The following is an 18,748-nucleotide window of genomic DNA, read 5'->3' as shown; positions in this document are numbered from 1 at the left end:
TGGCCGATGGAGGCCTTCATTTCGTCGAGGGCGCCCATGACGTCTTGCAAAGTCAATTCCGCCGATGAGGCAGGGTCCTCCCTAGTACCTTTCAGAGATCTACCCGGACCACCGGGGGATCCCTTAGATTGGGCATAGCGATCCAAGTTGTTCGCTTGAGTATAGCCACCTCGCCGAGTAATCTTGGACTTTTGCTTGTCTCCATCCGGTCTGGTCGCCATCATGAACAAAGACACCAAGAAGCAGTGGGCAACGAGGGGAGATGGCCGCTCTATGAACCGTAATCAAACCATCAGCGGCAACCGGAGGGCACAGATCGTCCGGGCCCAGTAATACATACTAAGGGCAGCACCCATGAGCCCCATGTAGTCCAATGGCTTTCTGCTCGCAGAGGCGCGCCTCCGGACGGGATCAGATGGAGCTTCGAAAGTGAAATTCCAAATCAATACGATAGTCTGTGACCCCTAAGGCCGTTGTTTAACTGCTGCCCGGGCACCATGCCAACTCGAGCCCCGGGCGACACCGAGGGGCAGGCCGCAATATTCAAAGCGTTGTTTTTCCGGTTCCCGAAGTCGGATTCAAATTTGGAAAACGGTTACTGCCACAGCCATGGTTTGTCTTCAATAACCCGTCAACGTAATCAGGATATTTATCCGGATAGATGCAGGAGGATTTGAGGGTCTCGAACTCTGTGCTCACGCGGCCATCTTGGTTGTGCGCTAAGCTCCTCCCCATAAATTTATGGTTTTTAATTCTAAATTACCTAACTGCCCCCTCCCTCATATGAATGGTACGGTGCTCGAAAGTCTCCACATTCGAGTATCTCGGGGTAACTTTGAACGACCAGATGGAATGGGGGACCCATATAGCTAAGCAAACATGAAGTTGGCTCAGGCCGCTGGAGGCATTCTAAAGGTACACAATGAGTGCTCATCTAAAATTGTGGGACCGCCATTAGAAATTTATAAAGTTCAGGCGAGAGGGGGAGCGCTCTATGGAGTAGAGCTGTGGGGCCATGCTAACACCTCTACATTCTCTACGACTGAGAATCTTCATTAGAAGATTATTGAGACTACCACAGAGCACACAACTGATCCCGCTACGCCTTGACCTGGGCCTGGTACCTTTAGTAGAAGTTATTCCTAATCGCCCTCTTATATTAAAGGAGACTATGGTCTACACCCGAGCTTATTAGTTATCGGGAGGAACTTAGCCACTTACTGTCGTCGAGGCGTGTGGGGAAAATCCCCTGGCTAAAGCACGTGAAACAGCTTTGCCAGGCCTTGGGGAGGGGCGACCTGTGGTCTTCCTCGGAATCCGCTTGTGCCCTGTCCCCTAGGAGAACACTGGTCAAAGTGCTCAACCAATTCCAAATGGAGCAGATGATATCCAAACCATTCTTGGGTAGGTTGACCAGTAGTTTTCTTGAGGTTAAGGACGAGTACCACTTTGAGAGATTCCTGGACGACATCCAACCACCATTGGCAAAGAAATTATACGTCCAATTTAGACATGGGTCTCTCCCAGTGAGGGCTGGAACAAGCAAGTGGTCAGTGGCCCAACAAGCACTTAGCCTATGCCCGGAATGCGAACAAGCTGAAGAGACAGATCTGCACGTTCTGCTTTTTTGCTCTTTATACTCCAAAGCTAGGGCTAAATGGATCGTGTCGTTATGGAAGTCCAGGGGCTTTAGGGATTATAGGGGTGTATACAGATTGCTGAAATATGATTGCTCTCCCTTGACCGTGTTTGCGACTTCAAGATTCTTATTTTCTATGTGGTGTACTTGAGGAGCAAAAATGAAAATGTAAATCGCCCCTAATGTTCCAACATCTCTCTGCATCTACTAGGGCTTGTTTTATTTGTATTCATGTCTGGCGGTTTAGGTCTCTCACATGTCGCCATCGAGACTTATTGTTACCGTCTTGCCTGCCAAGTGATACAGCCAGGGGCAAGCGCCGATTGGGGTCTGTGAACGCGCTCAAGACTGCCTCTCGCCTCTCTCAATCGCGCGCGCACACACACCGCCACACTCACGCGCGCACACACACCACCACCAGAGGTTTGAGGAGCGGCCTCTTAGTACATATTCTCCCTCGCATGGGCTTCTCCTTGCCCTTACCTTCACTTCTCTTGCGGATGAAGTTGCTTTCACCATTTTGTCTGCCCCATTTTGTCCGCTGACTCTTATGGCTCCAGCCTCCTTCTGGAGTGTTTCCCATACGAAGTCTCCGCAAGACTGAATCCTGAGACTTAAATGAAGGCATGCTGTATTTCATCACAGTTTAACCCTATTTAATAAGGAAGTTTGGCCTGAAGTGATACTCTTGTAGTACTTTCCTACATATTCCTTACTCGTCTTTTTGAATTTTCACCAAACCTCCAAAATGCGAGTAAAATGAGATTTTTCATATGAAGTGAGTGGAAATAGAAAGGATTGTTCCCTCTTTGCACTTATACTAACGGGCAAGTTGATGTTTGAGGATCGACTCACAAAGGCATCTAAGAGTACCTAAAGCACATTGCTGTAGTACTACTTCCCGTATTCGTAAATACTTTTGTGAAGCGACTCCATTATTTCTTTACATAAAGTCTTACAAGGTAATTCAGTGTCAGAACAGATCTGTCCTCTGTTGAACAGACTACCATTCCGCAGGAAGCTGCTACTTTATAAACTGTGTTCTTCGGCATTCCTGCTTCAGTAAGGTAGGTGTTGTACCAGACTAGTCACACATTTGTTTGAGTGGCTCCAGCACACACAGCACACATGTGGCTATCGCAATATTTTCTGGTATGAATAAGCCCATATCACCCCATCTGAATTGGGATCAGTAGTTACTTTTGTATTGCTTTGTGATCTAGTTGCTTTTATACAGGACTTGATACCTATGATAAAATGCCAAAGCACACTAGTGGCAGAGTAGCTTAGTACCAAGAAACCAGTTATTGTACATATGCCCTTCAATAAGATAATTTAGTGCAACTCAAAACAACTTTCCATATAGCCAGAGCCCCATGATTTATGCGGCAGGAGAGGGCCAAATTATGCGGTAAGAAAAGGCAAATTATGTGGCATAATGCAGCACATTTTGTAATAGTATTACTACATTATTTCATAATTTATAAACTTGGTAACACTTTCTGGGCTGTAGTTGCATTACATTAGATTCAATTTAACAATCAAATATATTAATAAGCAACAAAGGTGACCAGTCCAACTTTGCAAAGGTCCTTCCACTGTGCGGCAACATGTGTCATCGTATTTTTAATAACATTTGAACGGTTTGAGCTAGCAATTTGTAGGTCGAGTAATTTATTACTCGAAACATATTACATCTGACCAAAATCTCTTGAAACAAGCCGGATTTCCGACAATGAATGTTGTGTAATGGAGCATGAAGCTTCCCCAGGCGCGCGCTTGGCCTCGCACACCACCATCAAAGGCTTCTGCTCCCCCTCACTCACACCCCATCCCCATATGCTACTTTCCTCCCTCCCACTCGCTGGCTCCCCAGCCCCCCATCAGGCTCTTGAAGTGCGATGCTTCACTAGCGCTTCCCTCCCAATCGCTTTTAGACTCCTTTCCTTTAGAAGAGTGCACTGTACCGTTCCAGTTTCGTCTGCAAAGCACGTGTGAATCTTAACACCATCCTAAAAGCATGTCTGATTACAGCTATTCCACTCTTCCATGGCGTAGGTCTTTTTATTTATTACATGTGTGTAAAAAAAATTCTCTTGAGTTCTCAGCAATCTGGATTTTGTGGCACAGCATTTTTGCAGCATTATTAAAGAAATATTGCGCTAATGTGTTTTTTTTTATGTGGAACTATTCTTTTTTGCCATACACTTTAGTCATTCTACTTTGATCATCACCATGGCGTCCTATTGATATTGTTGCATTCTACAATGGAGCGAACTGGGTTTCTTTTGTAATATTGCACAGCATTCCTTTACTCTGTGGCACTGAGGTTTGTCTAGTTTGTCCTCGGTAATAGTTCCCCCAGCGGAAACACATTTCTTTCATAAGCCTTTTGGCTTGTGAATGCCCCGTTATTTTGGATTTGGTGGAAATGTTCGGATGGATCAACCGACCAAAATATTCTTAGGCTTTATCTCACTACACATCGCAATCTCCAGGAATCTGAATTAATAAATCGTTTTAGAGCAATGTCAGAAACAACTGCACGGAGCTCACTATTATAGATAAAGTAAGAACTGTGTCTGTTCCTGGGTTAAAATAAAAAGTAATAAACTTTGCAGCCAGTGCTTCAAATGCATGTTGCAACTCAAAGTTCAAATTGACAACTTTGAACTGCTCTCTAAAATTGTTTTAGCGCCTTCCCATGTCTGATTCTGATGATTGTTATGAATGAAGTAGAGCGGATTTGTGGGAGTAGTACCGTGCAGCAAAGTCATCAGTGCTGACAAACTGCATGCATTAGTTTAAGGTTTAAGTTATTTCAGAGTTATGCATTGCACTGTTGTCACCTTAAGCCCACTTACGAGCGATTGAGTGTATCGTATTTGTATAAGGGGTTAGTGCTCAATATTTGAAAAGTTTAAATTAATTTACCTTAATATCTTGTCTACACAAGACGGTGAATATAAATTTCATCTCAGATAGGGGCTCTCGGTGTGAATGAAATGCTTGGAATCAGGAATTAGTTAACAGAAAGGTGTCCTCATGTTTGATTTTTCAGGCGGTGCCATTCTATTTCAGTTCTTGACTGCTGCTCTTTGCATTGATCGTTGCTTGTCAATTGATTTTACTGCATGTCTCTTGTATTGGTCTCCATGTGCGGCTCAGATGCTTGGTTTGTTTACATTTCATTTGGAGATGTGGTCCTATGGCGTATGTATCTAGTCTGGGTGCCATGTGAAAAGATTTCTCTAAATAATATATTAGGTGTTGCAGCCCTTTCAGCCACACACATCCTCATCTCTCAAGGCTGCAGCAACCATATACAGGCAAGAAGGGAAGATGACACATCATCCCCAGATCTGCCTGGCCCTCCTTTCACAGCAACCCAGCAACTCCTCACTGCCACTTACCTCTTTCAACATTTCAGACCGCCTCCCTTGAGCTCATTTTCACACACTTGCACCCAACAAGAACTACAGCAAAGAAATCTCGGACCTCATCACTTCAGGTTTAATTCTGAACACAAATCCAAATTCCAATGAGTTCAACCTCCATTGTTAATCCAGAACTAAGACAATTTAAAAAAACTTTTTACACTCTCCTCCATACTCTGGATATCAAGCAACACATCACCGACCGTACCCACTCTAAAAACAGCAGTCTCGACCTCATCGTCACAGGCTCACCCTCAATTCACTCCAGGCACTGGTGCCATTGGCCTTTGCGAACCACCTTACCTTCTATTTCGCCTTCTTTGTACCACACAAGTGAATTAATGTCAACCAAATGTGGATGAATACACCACTCTTATGCATGTTGTGTAATAGAGCATGAAGCTTCCCCAGGTGCGCGCTTGGCCTCGCACACCATCAAAGGCTTCTGCTCCCCCTCACTCACACCCCAACCCCATATGCTCCTTTCCTCCCTCCCACTCGCTGGCTCCCCCGCACCCTCCCCCCACCAGGCTTTTGAAGCACGACGCTTCACTAGCGCTTCCCTCCCGCTCGCTCCCCTTCTCCCCCACCCCCATCCGACACACCAGATTCCAATGTTCTCTAAAGGCATTCACTCCCACTTGTTATACCTGCGGCCAAAATATAAACCTCCATGCACACCAGATTCCAATGTTCTCTAAAGGCATTCAAAATACTGTGCTTCTGGAAGCAGCCAGAAGTGCACGCCTCTATTTTTTTTTTATTTTTTAATATTTTTTATTGATACACGACAAAAAAAAGAAAAAAACAATGAAATAGTTCATATTGACATATATAAGGGCATTTAACAGAAACAGGAAAATTGAATAATATATCATTAAACAAAGGAACACATGAATACACACTTGTAAATGTTTTTTTTTTTCCCCCCTTTCAACCCTCATAAAACTCTGAAAAGATCCCGCAAATCTTCAAACCTAATTTCTTTCTCCGCCTTGATGAGGAGAGCGAAAAAAGACTCCACTCTAACTTATACAGTTTATACAGCCGTGCTTGCCACTGTTGGAATAGTGGAGGCTTTTCTTGAAGCCACTCTGTGGCAATGCAAAGACGAGCAACAGTCATAGTGAAGAAAAGAAAATATCGAAAACAATAAAATTCGTTATTTCTAGTGTCATTAGGGATCTTCCCTAGCATCATCATGGAGGGGGTGATCTTTAAATTAACCTTAAGAATTAGGGACAAAAAGTTTTCAATATCCTGAATGAATCTTCCTAATGTAGGGCAAGAAAAAAAAGTGTACACTGTCTGCATTATCAGCTTGACAACGAAAACATTTACCATCAGAGCCTCTTCTCCATTTTAACATTCGAGCAGGTGTATAATACAAATCAAATAAACTTTTAAAAAATTGAGCTTTCAAATTTGCTGACATCAAAACCTCTCTAGAGAGCAAAATCACATTCTCAACAACAATCTCATTATCTCCCAATAAGTCCCCCCACTTTGCCTGTATTTTATCCAAATCATCAGTCTTCACTTCAATAAACATACGATAAAGAATACCAATCTTAACTTGTCGTGCCACTCCCTCTACTATGTTGAGTTTTTTTAAACATAGTTTGTCTTAAAAGGTAATCCCTTATTTGTAAAAATTTAAAGAAATAACTTCTGGGTAAATTAAACTCTTCAGACAATTCAGTGAATGATTTACATTTGCCTTCACTCGAAAAAAAATCCCCCAAACATGTCACCCCCTTTTTCTGCCAGTTCCTGGCTGATCCATCCGAAAATATGAGAGGTAATGATCTGGCAGAAAAATAAGGGGTGTAATATGATAATTTCCCTATATCAATGGTACGGGCCACCCATTTCCAAATTTTATGAGCACTAATGAGAACCTTAAATCAGGTCCTCTTGTAGTAGTTGCCATCGATTTCATTAAAACAAATTTGTCTTGCATGTGTTCCTATCAAAATTGCAAATATAGAGGGATGATTATGGACATACTCTGAGGAATCTCTTATTAACAAAATTTTCATTTTTAACAAAAAGCATACTATATAATATAAAAAAAAATCAGGTACCCCTAGGCCTCCCCTTTCCGTGGGCAAAGTAAGATACTTCATCGCCCGCCTAGGTTTACCAGGACTCCAAATAAATTTCCCACAGAGTGCCTGTAGAGCCTGCAACTTAGGTTTTGGAAATTCTAAAGGAATAGACCGAAATAGATAAAGCAATTTAGGGAGGACATTCATTTTTATAATATTGGTCCTACCTATGATGGTCAAGTATAACCGATCCCATTTCTCCAAAGAGGTCTTAATTTTCTGTTGGACATAACTCCAATTTACATTGACCAATTCTACCATATCTGTTGTAATCCGTATCCCTAAATAGGTAACCTCTCCGACCACCCTCTCGTCCTCCCAAGTTATGGCATCTGAGCAAAGAATCTGCTTTTTGGCAGCATTAAGTTTATACCCAGTTATCGTCCCGAACTCTTTAGCCATCCTTTCAATCTCTAGGCTAGCAGTTTCAGGTGTATCTGTTACTACTGCTATGTCATCCGCATATGCGAATACTGAAAAAGAAAAATCAAAGACAATAAAGGGAGGAATTAAAGGGTTACGACTTAATAATTCAATAAAAGGGTTAATATATAATGAGAACAATAACGGGGAACAGGGGCAACCTTGACGTGTCCCTCTAGTTATAGACAGTGACTCAGAAAGTCCTCCCGAAGCAGATATTTTTGCAGTGGGATTAAGATAAAGTGTTTTTATGGCTTTAATATATTTTTTTCCAAAACCCATTTTATCCATTAAAGTCCAGAGATACTCCTAAGACACTCGATCAAACGCTTTTTCCGCGTCTAATAAAAAAGCGCTAATTTCCGTTTGTTAACAGCAGCCAGATCGAACAACGTAATGACTTTAATATGATCAACGGTACTTCTTTTAGGAATAAAACCATGTTGGTATCTGGATACTAATAATGCCACAACCCCGGATAACCGATTGGCTAGTATCTTCGAATATATCTTATTATCGACATTTAACAGCGATATAGGTCTGTAAGATCCTACGCAATCGGTGGGTTTTTCTTTTTTGCAAAACACGACGATCGCTGCTTCAGACCATGTAGCAGGGGGATTACCATCCTGAGCGGCTAGCATTACCTGATATATCTCATCCTTTAAGATGTGAAAAAAACATTTATAGACTGCGGCTGGCAATCTATCTGGTCCAGCGGCTTTGCCTACTGCAAGACTATTTACTGCAGTCTCCACTTCTATCATAGTTATAGGTAGATCTAGTTCCCCAGCTATTTCGGGGTCTAGCCTCTTCAGCTCTATCAACATTCTATCATACCATTGATCATCAGTGTGTGAACCATCTTCCCTAGCATAAAGATTTGCATAAAAAGTTTAAAATATTTCTAAGATACGTTCTGGATCAGAATGAGTCCCCCCGTGAATCCTTCATTGAGCTAATATTCTGAGCTGACTGCTTCATTCGAAGCCTTGTAGCCAAAGTTCTGCCTATTCTCTCACCGAATTCATAACTCGTCAACTTAAAAGATAAAAATTTCCTAGCAATTTCCTTATCCCAGAATTCCAAGATATTAGTCCTAGCCCTGATTACATCATGTTCCTCTTTGAATAGCCCTGTGTTGCCCAATGCAACCTTTCTAGTTAAATGAATCTGAGCTTTAGTCAGAAGTTCATATAGATTATCCAATTCTTTCCTTAATTTCTTTCGATGCCCGGCTACAAAGCTGATACATTCTCCCCTGAAGCCTGCTTTAAATGTATCCCAAACAACGGGAGTGTTGGCAGTTCCACGATTTTCATCAAAGATTTGAATCCAGCCCTGCATACATGTAATAAATTCTGTGTTTAACCCTAGCTTCCTATCATATGAAAAGCTGGATTGTATCTTTCGTTTAACTAAACTATGGATATCTACCACTATAGGAGAGTGATCCGAAGACACCCTGGGATAAATTCTAATATTGGTTCCTTCTAATAAATTTGGAGGTATGAAAAAATAATCTAATCTCACAAGCTTTTTATGAGGGTGAGAATAAAAGGTAAATCCACTGTCCTTCTCTCGCAGCATACCCCAGGTGTCCACCAATCCATGATCTTGTAAAAGATTCACGAGTGCCCTGTACACCCTAGGCTTACGTCCCTTATAGGTTACCTGCGAGTCCCTTAAAGCACTATTAATCAAATTTATGTTGAAATCGCCACATCACTATGGGCTGTTGAAAGTTGACTAATTCCAAATTGATCTCTACTAATGGATCAGGGTCATCAAGATTAGCCCCATATAGCGATACTAATGTAAGTTGACTATTTCCAGTTTTTAATTCCACAATGACCCATCGGCCCTTTTTATCCTCTACTTTACGACCAACTGTTATTGAATTATCTTTAATATAGCTACCCCGCGTATCATACTGGATTGTTTAGAAGCAGATACCAACATAAAGCCTAAGTCTTTTAAGATCGCCCTTTTACCCCATGGAATATGCGTTTCTTGGACACAAACGACATCAGGTTGTATGTATTTTAACTCCGCTGCAACCTTGTGCCTTTTTATTAGATTATTTAAACCAGCTACATTCAAGGAACATATTCTTAAGCTATTTCCCGCCATTTCAACTCATAATCAAAATCATAATTCCCAATTTGCCAGTTGCAAACTCATGAAAATAAACATAACATCGACAAGTCATCCCTCCATAAAAAACAATATACTTTTCAATGTGGCGCCCTTTTTCCTTTTTTATCATACCTTTCCCCGGAATATTCACCCTATCTTTGTCGTGATCAATTTTCCCCCCCTTTTTTTCACCCCCCCGTGTCCCGATACCACCCCAGAAAACAATCCACCCACTCACCCCACCTGTCCCCCCCTGTCCCCACTGTCCCCCACCCTTCACAGAGGCTTTAGGACTTATGGTCCTGTGATGAAAGTTTGCCACTCCCCCCTACCGCCCCCCAACAGAGTTTACTGGACATCATCTTTAACAATCCCTTAAATCCTTCACAAAGGTGAGAAATTATCAACTCTATACATCTGATCGATCAACCTTTTAACCCTTAAACCGGATTTATAAAGATAACAAAAATTCCTTAGCAGCAGTTTCGGTTATAAAGAACCTGGTGCGCTCTTTATGAATAACTTTGAGCTTTGCAGGAAACATTAAATAAGCCTGCGCACCTTTACCTTGAAACTGTGTAATAAGCTGTCGAAACTGCCATCTTAGCTCTACAGACTGTTTACATAGATCCGGTCTAACAAAAAATTCGCAACCAAGACCCTTGCATTTTTTATCTGGGCGAGCCTTTATGAATATCTCCTCCCTTGCTTGGAAGCTATTGAAGGCTACTAATATAGCACGTGGCTTTTTATCTCTAGCATTAGCCCTGAAGGGAAATCGGTGGGCCCTCTCCACCTCACGGTCCCAATTCCATCTCCCGGACTCTGGCATAACCGCCTTCAAAAGAGACACTATGAAGCCTCGTGCATCAGCCCCTTCTTTCCCCTCCTCAATTTGCAAAAACCTCAAGTTATTTCTACACGATCTATTTTCAATGTCGAAAAGCTTCCAATTCACATCTTGCCTAATCGCCATGTGTGACTCGATATTTTTTTGCTGCTGAACCATCTCATCTTCTAATGAAGATATGCGTGCTTCTGCCTCAGTTGCTCTTGCTGCGAATTCGGTATGAGATTTGACTGTATCTGTAGCTTCTTGCATGAATTCTGCACTTTAATACTGTCTTCGCGGTTTTCTTGTCTGTGCTGCATCATAGTCTGATAAATCAAGTCTAATGAAATGTCCTCTATGCCCTCAGTGATCAAACCCATATTAGTGTTACCAGTATTGCTATCACTATTAACAGCACCGTCTTGTTCTTGCTCTTGTTCTTGCTCTTTACCACTCATGTCCAGTCTGAGTCTACGAATGGTGCTTTGAGCAGGGTGTTCTCTCTCCATATTTTCATCTAGACTGCTATGAGCGCTATAGACACTTTCCTCCTCTAACCCGCCCCCTTCCATACTCATCCGTGTTGCATATAGCTCCACCAGGACATAGAGTGCTCTGACAGCGAAAAAAAGTCCGCAGAGTCAGTGTCTCCTACAAGTGGTGCACCTGTATCTGAATTTGCCGCTTTTTCATTCTGCTTCTGAGAAGTTGCAGAGAAAGAAATCACACCGGAGGAATCTTTAGTCATTTGCATAGTCAAATCTTCTAAAACGCTGAGAGCGCCCCCATTGATGTTTTGATTCGGCGCTTTCTCCTTATCCATTGTGATTGTGTCAGAACTGGAGGCTAGACTCGGTCTCTGCGGGGTCTCAGGAGCACCTTCTTGATCATTAACGGCTCCCTGCACTTCTGCCGCTTCAGCCACCTGTTGCCTTTTCTTTAAAGTTGATTTATCAACTTCTTTATTTTTCAAAGAAGTGAACATGCCAGGAATCTTTTTACGAACAGCCTCCCCCTCTCTCCCTGTTGAATTCTCTGCAGTATTCTCTAGCGATATGCTTTCTGTACTCACTGTGGGAGGGGGGAGGTAGAAACTCCAACAGCAGGCACGGGTCCTTTACTCGACACCATCTCAGCTCGATCATTCATCTCTGTACCCGCTCCCTGGCCTCGCGCTCTCCTTCCCTTCACCCGCATGCCTTTTCTTGATGTGCCTGGAGCTGCCTCTTTGCTCCGCTCGCTGTTCTCCACGCCGTTCTCCACGCTGCCCTCCTCCGCTCTGTCTTGCTTCCCCAGGTGAGGGCGGGTCTTCCACCAGGTGAGCTGCGTTAGCCGGTCAGCCAGAAACTGCCGAAGCGGCGTATAGCGCTTCCTAGGTAGATACCGCCGCCAGATCCCAAGCCGCCGCCTGCCAGGTCATGAAAAGATTTTCAAAATTGTTTGTTTTGTGAAGGATCCCGTTCCTTTACGTTTCCTTCGCCGTATAATTCCGTTTAATTGCCACTTCTCTCCACCTCTCACCGCTTAAAGGTCCGCTCTGTGGGGTCCGGCAGGAGCCACAAACGTATGCGTCCGACTCGGACGCCATCTTGCCTCTCATAAGTGCACGCCTCTATAGTAATCTACGCCAAGAAGTAAACAAAACAGACCATGTAATTCCTTGGGTCAAACTTCCTTCTTAGCTGTGACAGAAGGCGAAATTGAAAATCCATCAGTTCCAAAGCAAAGGGAATACATTACCCCCCCAAAGCAAACACATTCTCTCTATGGAATCCTCATTTTCGCTTTTGTTCAGATAATGAATGCGAATATGCGAACAAATTCCCCGACCCTACTTATACCTCCCCCGCCCCCACGCCTCGCACCAGACTACCATTTGTCGCATTTAGACTACCTGCTCCCCCCACCCGACTTGAAAGGCAGCCTGGCACACCAACATTTGTCTCTCACACCACAGGCTCCTGCTCCCCTGCCCACCCAGCAATGCCGAGAGCTATTCCCTCCCACTTGCTGGCTCCCCTGCTCCCCACCCGACTTGAAAGGAAGCCTTGTTTAGTCTCTGCAATATATGTTGTGTGATTTATGCCCAAGAACTTTTATCTGTTTTGCTCCCACTTCAACATTGCTTATTGGGCGAAAGCCAAAGCTGCCTCCTTCCTTTCTATTACCACCCACCCCTACTTCTGTTGGAACTTGTGACTGGGGGCGGGGGCTGTGCATGATGCAGGTAGCTTTATTGTGGCTACCTAGATTTGTAGCGTGCCTCAAGGAGCTTGGGGCTCGAAAGCAATGCCCAGCTGGCTGTCCATGCCTGCTTCTTCCGTGCCATCTTGCCCTGCCGCCTTTCACCACCGTAGATCTTTGTTGAAAAGTAGTATTTCCATGTTTTGTAAAACACTATGCACGCTTTTGGGAGCATTTGTGGTGTGCACTAACACCAGCCACGACCTACAGACTTGCAGATCCGAAACGCAAAGGTCTTTAGTCTCTCCTGCTTAATACGTTCCTGATCTGCATGCTTTACCACCTGCCCCCTGAAGCTAGAATACTGCCAGTGATGTGAATTACACTGCATCGGTGACTGGCCCCTGCTCCCGTGGTATGCATTTCAAACTGTTTCGTAACCATCTGTCCCCTTCCACCAGTCAGCAATATTGAATATTTGGTTGGCCTAAATAGATGATTCCTTTAGCCTGCATCACTCGGCGTCCCCACAGCATCACTCGGCGTCCCCACAGCATCACTCGGCGTCCCCACAGCATCACTCGGCGTCCCCACAGCATCACTCGGCGTCCCCACAGCATCACTCGGCGTCCCCACAGCATCACTCGGCGTCCCCACAGCATCACTCGGCGTCCCCACAGCATCACTCGGCGTCCCCACAGCATCACTCGGCGTCCCCACAGCATCACTCGGCGTCTCCACAGCATCACTGGTTCAAATATGTTCTCTCAATGTTTCAAGCTTTATTACAAATGTCACAAAAAGATATTAATATTTCACTTCTGTTCTTGGATTTTCATCACTATAAATTACACTGAACATAATCTTCACAAAAGTTATTTACAAAAGTTTAAGCTATTGCCAATATAAATTACAAAAACTTTTATATACGTAATAAATATGTAAAAAAAATAAAAGCCATCTTTATTTGTAATAGCAATACATGTTAGTCACTTAAATACAACACATATTCCATTACAAATGCTAGAGGTGCCACATTTTCGAAAGTTATAACTATTGGCATTATAAATGACAAAGCTATTAATTTCGCTATTTTCAAAACCAACACATATATAAAAAAATTGTCATTTACAAGACCAATAGCTCAAACTTTCCTAATGCGAGACCTATTGCATTGCAAATGCTTGTTTTACTACTACCTGCTAGTTATAAATGTTTCAAATGCTATATTTATTGTTTTAGTATAGTGCTAATTGTGTAAATGATGTATATTTTGTATAGCTGCCTACTGCTCGTCAAATGTTCTATGTAATTTTGTATTCCTGCTTTTATGGTTATCAACCGATAATAAAGCTTTGACTGACAAACTAACTGTGGTCGGAAAAGGGGGACGTTACATAATGATTTTACCTATGTACAAAGTCCGAAGTACTCCTTTTAAGAAGCCTTTCGCATACAGCCTCAGTGTACCTTTCTGTCAGCTGCATCTGTATAAAACCTGCATTCGAGTCTGTTAGCTTAGTGAGCACTTGAGAGTTCTGCAATGTTCGGTCTGTTTAATGGATGTGGGAAGATATGAAAGGAGATAATGCGCTTTCAGTGTATTAAATGTATAAGTTTTTTACAGGAGTAAGTTTATTTGAACATTAGGAGTTGTTTTTCGGCTGCTCAGATTGTCCACCAGCTCTTGTGCTGAGACCTGGGTAGTCGATTTCCTCGCCGATTCAATTTATAGCTATCCTAACCCGATCCGGTAGAGGTAAATAAAGCCAGAGCTGAGTGTGCTTTCCTGGTACACGGTCCGACTGCTGTCACGCGGTCTCTTGCATTGAAAGACCGGGGTCGTTTTACACTTTACTTTCGCTTCCTTTATATCTGCTGTGGGGTTCCAACTCTCCTGTTTTAGGCTAACGCTTGAATTGTTTCAAATTACGCTGTGTTGAGAAATGTGCAGTTTCTACTACTAAAACGACACTAACTTTTTCGCCTGTGCAGATAAACCTAGACGACATCCTGGAGGTGAATCCTGAACTCCGGCACGGCCTTTCCGGACCCCCGCACGTGAAGGAGAACCTTCCTCCGCAAGGCAATGTCTCTGTACAGGTAGGTGCTCTTCCGTACTAGGACGTTTCTTAAGCACCCTTTCTTAAGGGGAAAAGGGAAGTTTGGTGTCCCGTGGTTTACCTACTATGCGGAAGGGCTTTAAATGGAAAAATAGAAGTGCAGGCACTGAACCGGAGTACCTACGTGTTTCTAAGAAGTACCAGTACACTCCACTGAAATATATTACGTCAGTTTTAAAAAGTCTCGGTACTCTCCCTCTCAAAATAAAAGTGCCGGTACTCCGTACCGGCCCACTTGAAGCACTGCAGTGTGCCAACTAAACGTTCCCCGTGTCTGTCCCGCCTACGGAAGGTTCGCCTGTGGTTCATTGTGATGCACACACTACACACATATGTTAACAGTTCGATGACTATTTCTGGTGTAATCCAAGCACTGTGCCCTTCAGTTTGTGTTTCAATGATGTGGTTAATGGTACTGATTTCATGGTCTTTACGATGAGGTTTTTAAACCTCATGAGTGTAAGTACCAAGGGCATGGCTGAGCTGTGCAGGTGCAAACCACCGCTGCAACGTTTATCCTGACGTAAAGACCGCTTTAGCTATGTCAAGCTGGTAAATAGACCAATATTGCGCAGTCACTGTGTCTCTGCCCCCTACAACCATTGTTTTAATGACTGCTTCTCTGGTTACGTTTAATCCTGCCGTGTGCTGCTAGTGTCATAATCTCTATATACGCATACTTCGGCAACAGTGTGAGCTCTCTGCTTTTATAAAGGTAAATGGCTCGGTAGTGTTGGATAGTTTAATTGATCTAGGTACGCTAGTAAGCAGGGACATGGTAGAAAATATTTACTTGTGGCCAGCAGCTTTTATTATTTTGTAAACTGTTTTATTGTTTTAAAAAAAATTAAGACATGGCACTCTAACCACCAAGGCAATGCGCTTGATTAGTACATTTCAGCCAAATTCCAGTTGATATGAATTGGAGAGACAAAAAAAATGTTCTTAATTTTGTTTTTAAGGAGTATGAGTTTAGTTTGGGACTCAGAATTACTTGCGTTTCCTGTTTTGATGTGTTATTGAGTAAAATGGTTTCCAGACTCTTCCCGCAGCATTTTAATATTTTCCTTCTGAACAGTATGCTGGTGCTTTTTAATAAATGCTTAGTGTAGCTACTGTTTACCAGAAGTGTGGCAGGTGCCCAAGTGCACTCCAGAAGTGTGCACAGAGCAGACTGTACTGCTGGAGAACCAACATTTTACCTGAGGCAGCCCATGCTGCTGTACCTCATTGAGTCCGGTGTTGGAGAGGGAAGCCATGAAGAGTGTCTACAACTATTTGAAGTCTGATTCTAGAGCTTGCCGATAGAGTTGCGTAGCAGCCCCAGCAGCTGTTTCACTCTAAACCAAGCCAAGTGGTGCCTCACTAGCAGCCTGTGCATCACCTTTCCCAAGATAGCCGTGAATTATTTTTTCTTCTGACTATAAGCCAGAATACAGCAAACTAATTATCGCAAAGTCAAACCAGCCCATGAGATGGTGTATGCATTCTATTACACATTCCTTTCACGTTAACCCTTTGCTAGTACATACAGTAAGTACAGATATGACGGTAGTCCTTGGAGAAGTTCATATGCTCACATTCGAAGATTGAGCTTCCTCTCTATTTTACAGCATATAGGTCTTTATTGGGCCCAAAAGTTTGTACTCCAGTATTGGAACTTTCATAGATTAACATGCTTGAATTTATTCCCTATCTTCGAGATGCGAGTCCCTCCTAAATTTAAAAGTAATGTCCCAATTGATAAAGAACTTAAAAGGTCTAAAGCCTAATTATTTAGTAACCTATCCATGTCCTTTTTTCAAATTTAAAGTACCAAACTTGGAAAGCAACTGATCAGATGATACTACCCTGTAGATCCCGAGTGAAGCTCCAGTCCCTCAGATTATTTACCGCACGTCGTGCCAGGGAGAGTCTACTGAGCTCTGCTCAGTTTTAGTCATAATTCTTTTGAAATGCCTTTCTTCAGGTTTTTTTCTTCTTTTTGACCAGATATATATTATACAGCGCTCTTTACTTGTGTTTGGGTGGAGTAAACGGACGCCTCCATATCAAACATCTTAAAAAAAAAAAAAGGCTTCTTCAGGCCCTGTGGCACCTGGAGGAAGAAGAGACTACATGGATGCCCCCCCCCCCCCCCCAATAAGGCTGCATTTATTGTTTATATCCAGTACCAAGAACTGCAAGGTATGCTGCACGTTTTCCACCAAGACTTTGAAAGATTATGAAGGGAGGCTTTTATTATAGCTGCAGAGGCTTAAAGACGGATCTGGTTTCTGATGAAGAGAGATGTTTCTTCAAGATCCTCCTCTAAAACGCCTCAAAAGACTGCTGGATTATGCTGCAGGTAATTCATCTCGACAGCCTCCAAAGAAGACAGTCTTCTGAAGGTTCTCTGGAACATGACTGCTCTTCTAAGTTGCCTCCTTAACAGGATAAATCTTCAGTTTGTCAATACTCTGAAACCGGCTTCAGAATCTTCTACTCATGTGAAAGTAAAACATACTTTCAAAAAGCCTTCCACAGCTCCTCTGATTACAGCTCGTCAACGGCAGCCTGTTCGAGGAAATCATCCTTGGGTGCTATTGCAGGGACGTAGTCTACGTCCACCGTGTCCACTTTTGATGTCCTGGGTAGAGAGCTTCTCTTCAAGCCAAGTCCTTTTGTCGTTGATGGTAAAGTTTACGAACGCTTCCAAGTCTTCGTCAATGAATCATGCGACTAATCTCTCAAATGTGATTCCTGCGTGGACGACAAACCTATCATTCATTCATTAAATACTTTATTTCGGTTCTTTTACAAACCATAAAAGTGCATATACAATAACAAATACATTATCACAAAAGAACTAAAAGTACACACATTTCATATAAAAGAGCCCGTGGTATAAAAATATTTCCACCCAATAGAACAATGTTAAAAACATCAAGCTCAAAATTTCACAGTTACATTACTGGTCCAAACAGTTTCTCAGTCTAACAGTTAGTTTGAAAAATTCCTTAATTTGGAGAATACTGTCACTGTGCAAAAGCTGCAAATACAATAGTGCCGGTCTAATTTGTATAAAACCAAGTTTTTTTTAAAAGTTACTAGATCGCGTTTACGTGGGAATTCATAAAATTTACATAAAGATAAAATGCAGCATATCCTGCGTAGACTTTCCGTCGCAGCCGCAGGGTGCTGCCAATTTGTTAATGTCAGTTTTGGGCCTGATCAGCAGATGGTGGAACAGGTTAAACCTAAATCTAGTCAGCAGAAATTTTTCATGAGAGGTCAGTGAACTAGCCAAATACGGGTCAAGGGTTTCACAGGTTTTAAGCATGACCAATTTCCTCACACTGTGTCTCTGGAGCTCCACCTCTTCTCTCAGGGTCCTCCTGTTCATCAGGAATATCCATTTAATGGACTCCAGGTCCCCTTTCACAATTTGGCTTGGGTTTTCAAAAGGTTCTGGTCGCCCAAGCCTTGCAAAGTTAGACTTCAGATATTTTAGCCAAGGGGAATGCATTGCCATATCCTGACCCAAAAAGTCCTTCATAATGAGATGCGTTAAGGGTATGTCCTCATTCATCCATAATTTCAGCCAACAGATCAGGGGACGCAGGGAAAACAAGTCATCTAAATAACGCGTCCCCAGCTCCTCGTGGACAACAAAATTAGACGTGCCAGTAGGGACACACAGGAGGCGCTTCAGAAATTGATTCTCAGCAATCTGTAATTGCTCCCCACCAACATACCCCCAAATTTCACTGCCATAAATTGCAGTTGCCACAGACTTCGCATTGTACAATTTCAACATGGCACAAATGGTTTTTTCCCCTAATTTGGCAGCAAAATTAAAAATGGAAGCATTGACCCTC

General features: G+C 42.9%; 1 protein-coding gene across 2 annotated transcripts in view; it reads left to right on the top strand.

The window, feature by feature from the left end:
• The window catches only part of KIF2C (kinesin family member 2C), a 1,469,089-nt gene that overhangs the window by 267,743 nt on the left and 1,182,598 nt on the right, over positions 1-18,748 (top strand). For both annotated transcript variants that reach the window (XM_078671750.1, XM_078671748.1), the window contains exon 3: positions 14,761-14,868. In XM_078671750.1, the coding sequence (XP_078527876.1) occupies positions 14,761-14,868 (108 nt within the window). The remainder of the gene's footprint in view (positions 1-14,760; positions 14,869-18,748) is intronic.

This window comes from Lissotriton helveticus, chromosome 1_2 (genome assembly GCF_964261635.1).
Source record: "Lissotriton helveticus chromosome 1_2, aLisHel1.1, whole genome shotgun sequence".
Lineage (NCBI taxonomy): Eukaryota > Metazoa > Chordata > Amphibia > Caudata > Salamandridae > Lissotriton > Lissotriton helveticus.
The sequence above is the reverse complement of the archived record's forward strand: the minus strand, read 5'-3'. Positions and strand labels throughout refer to the sequence as shown.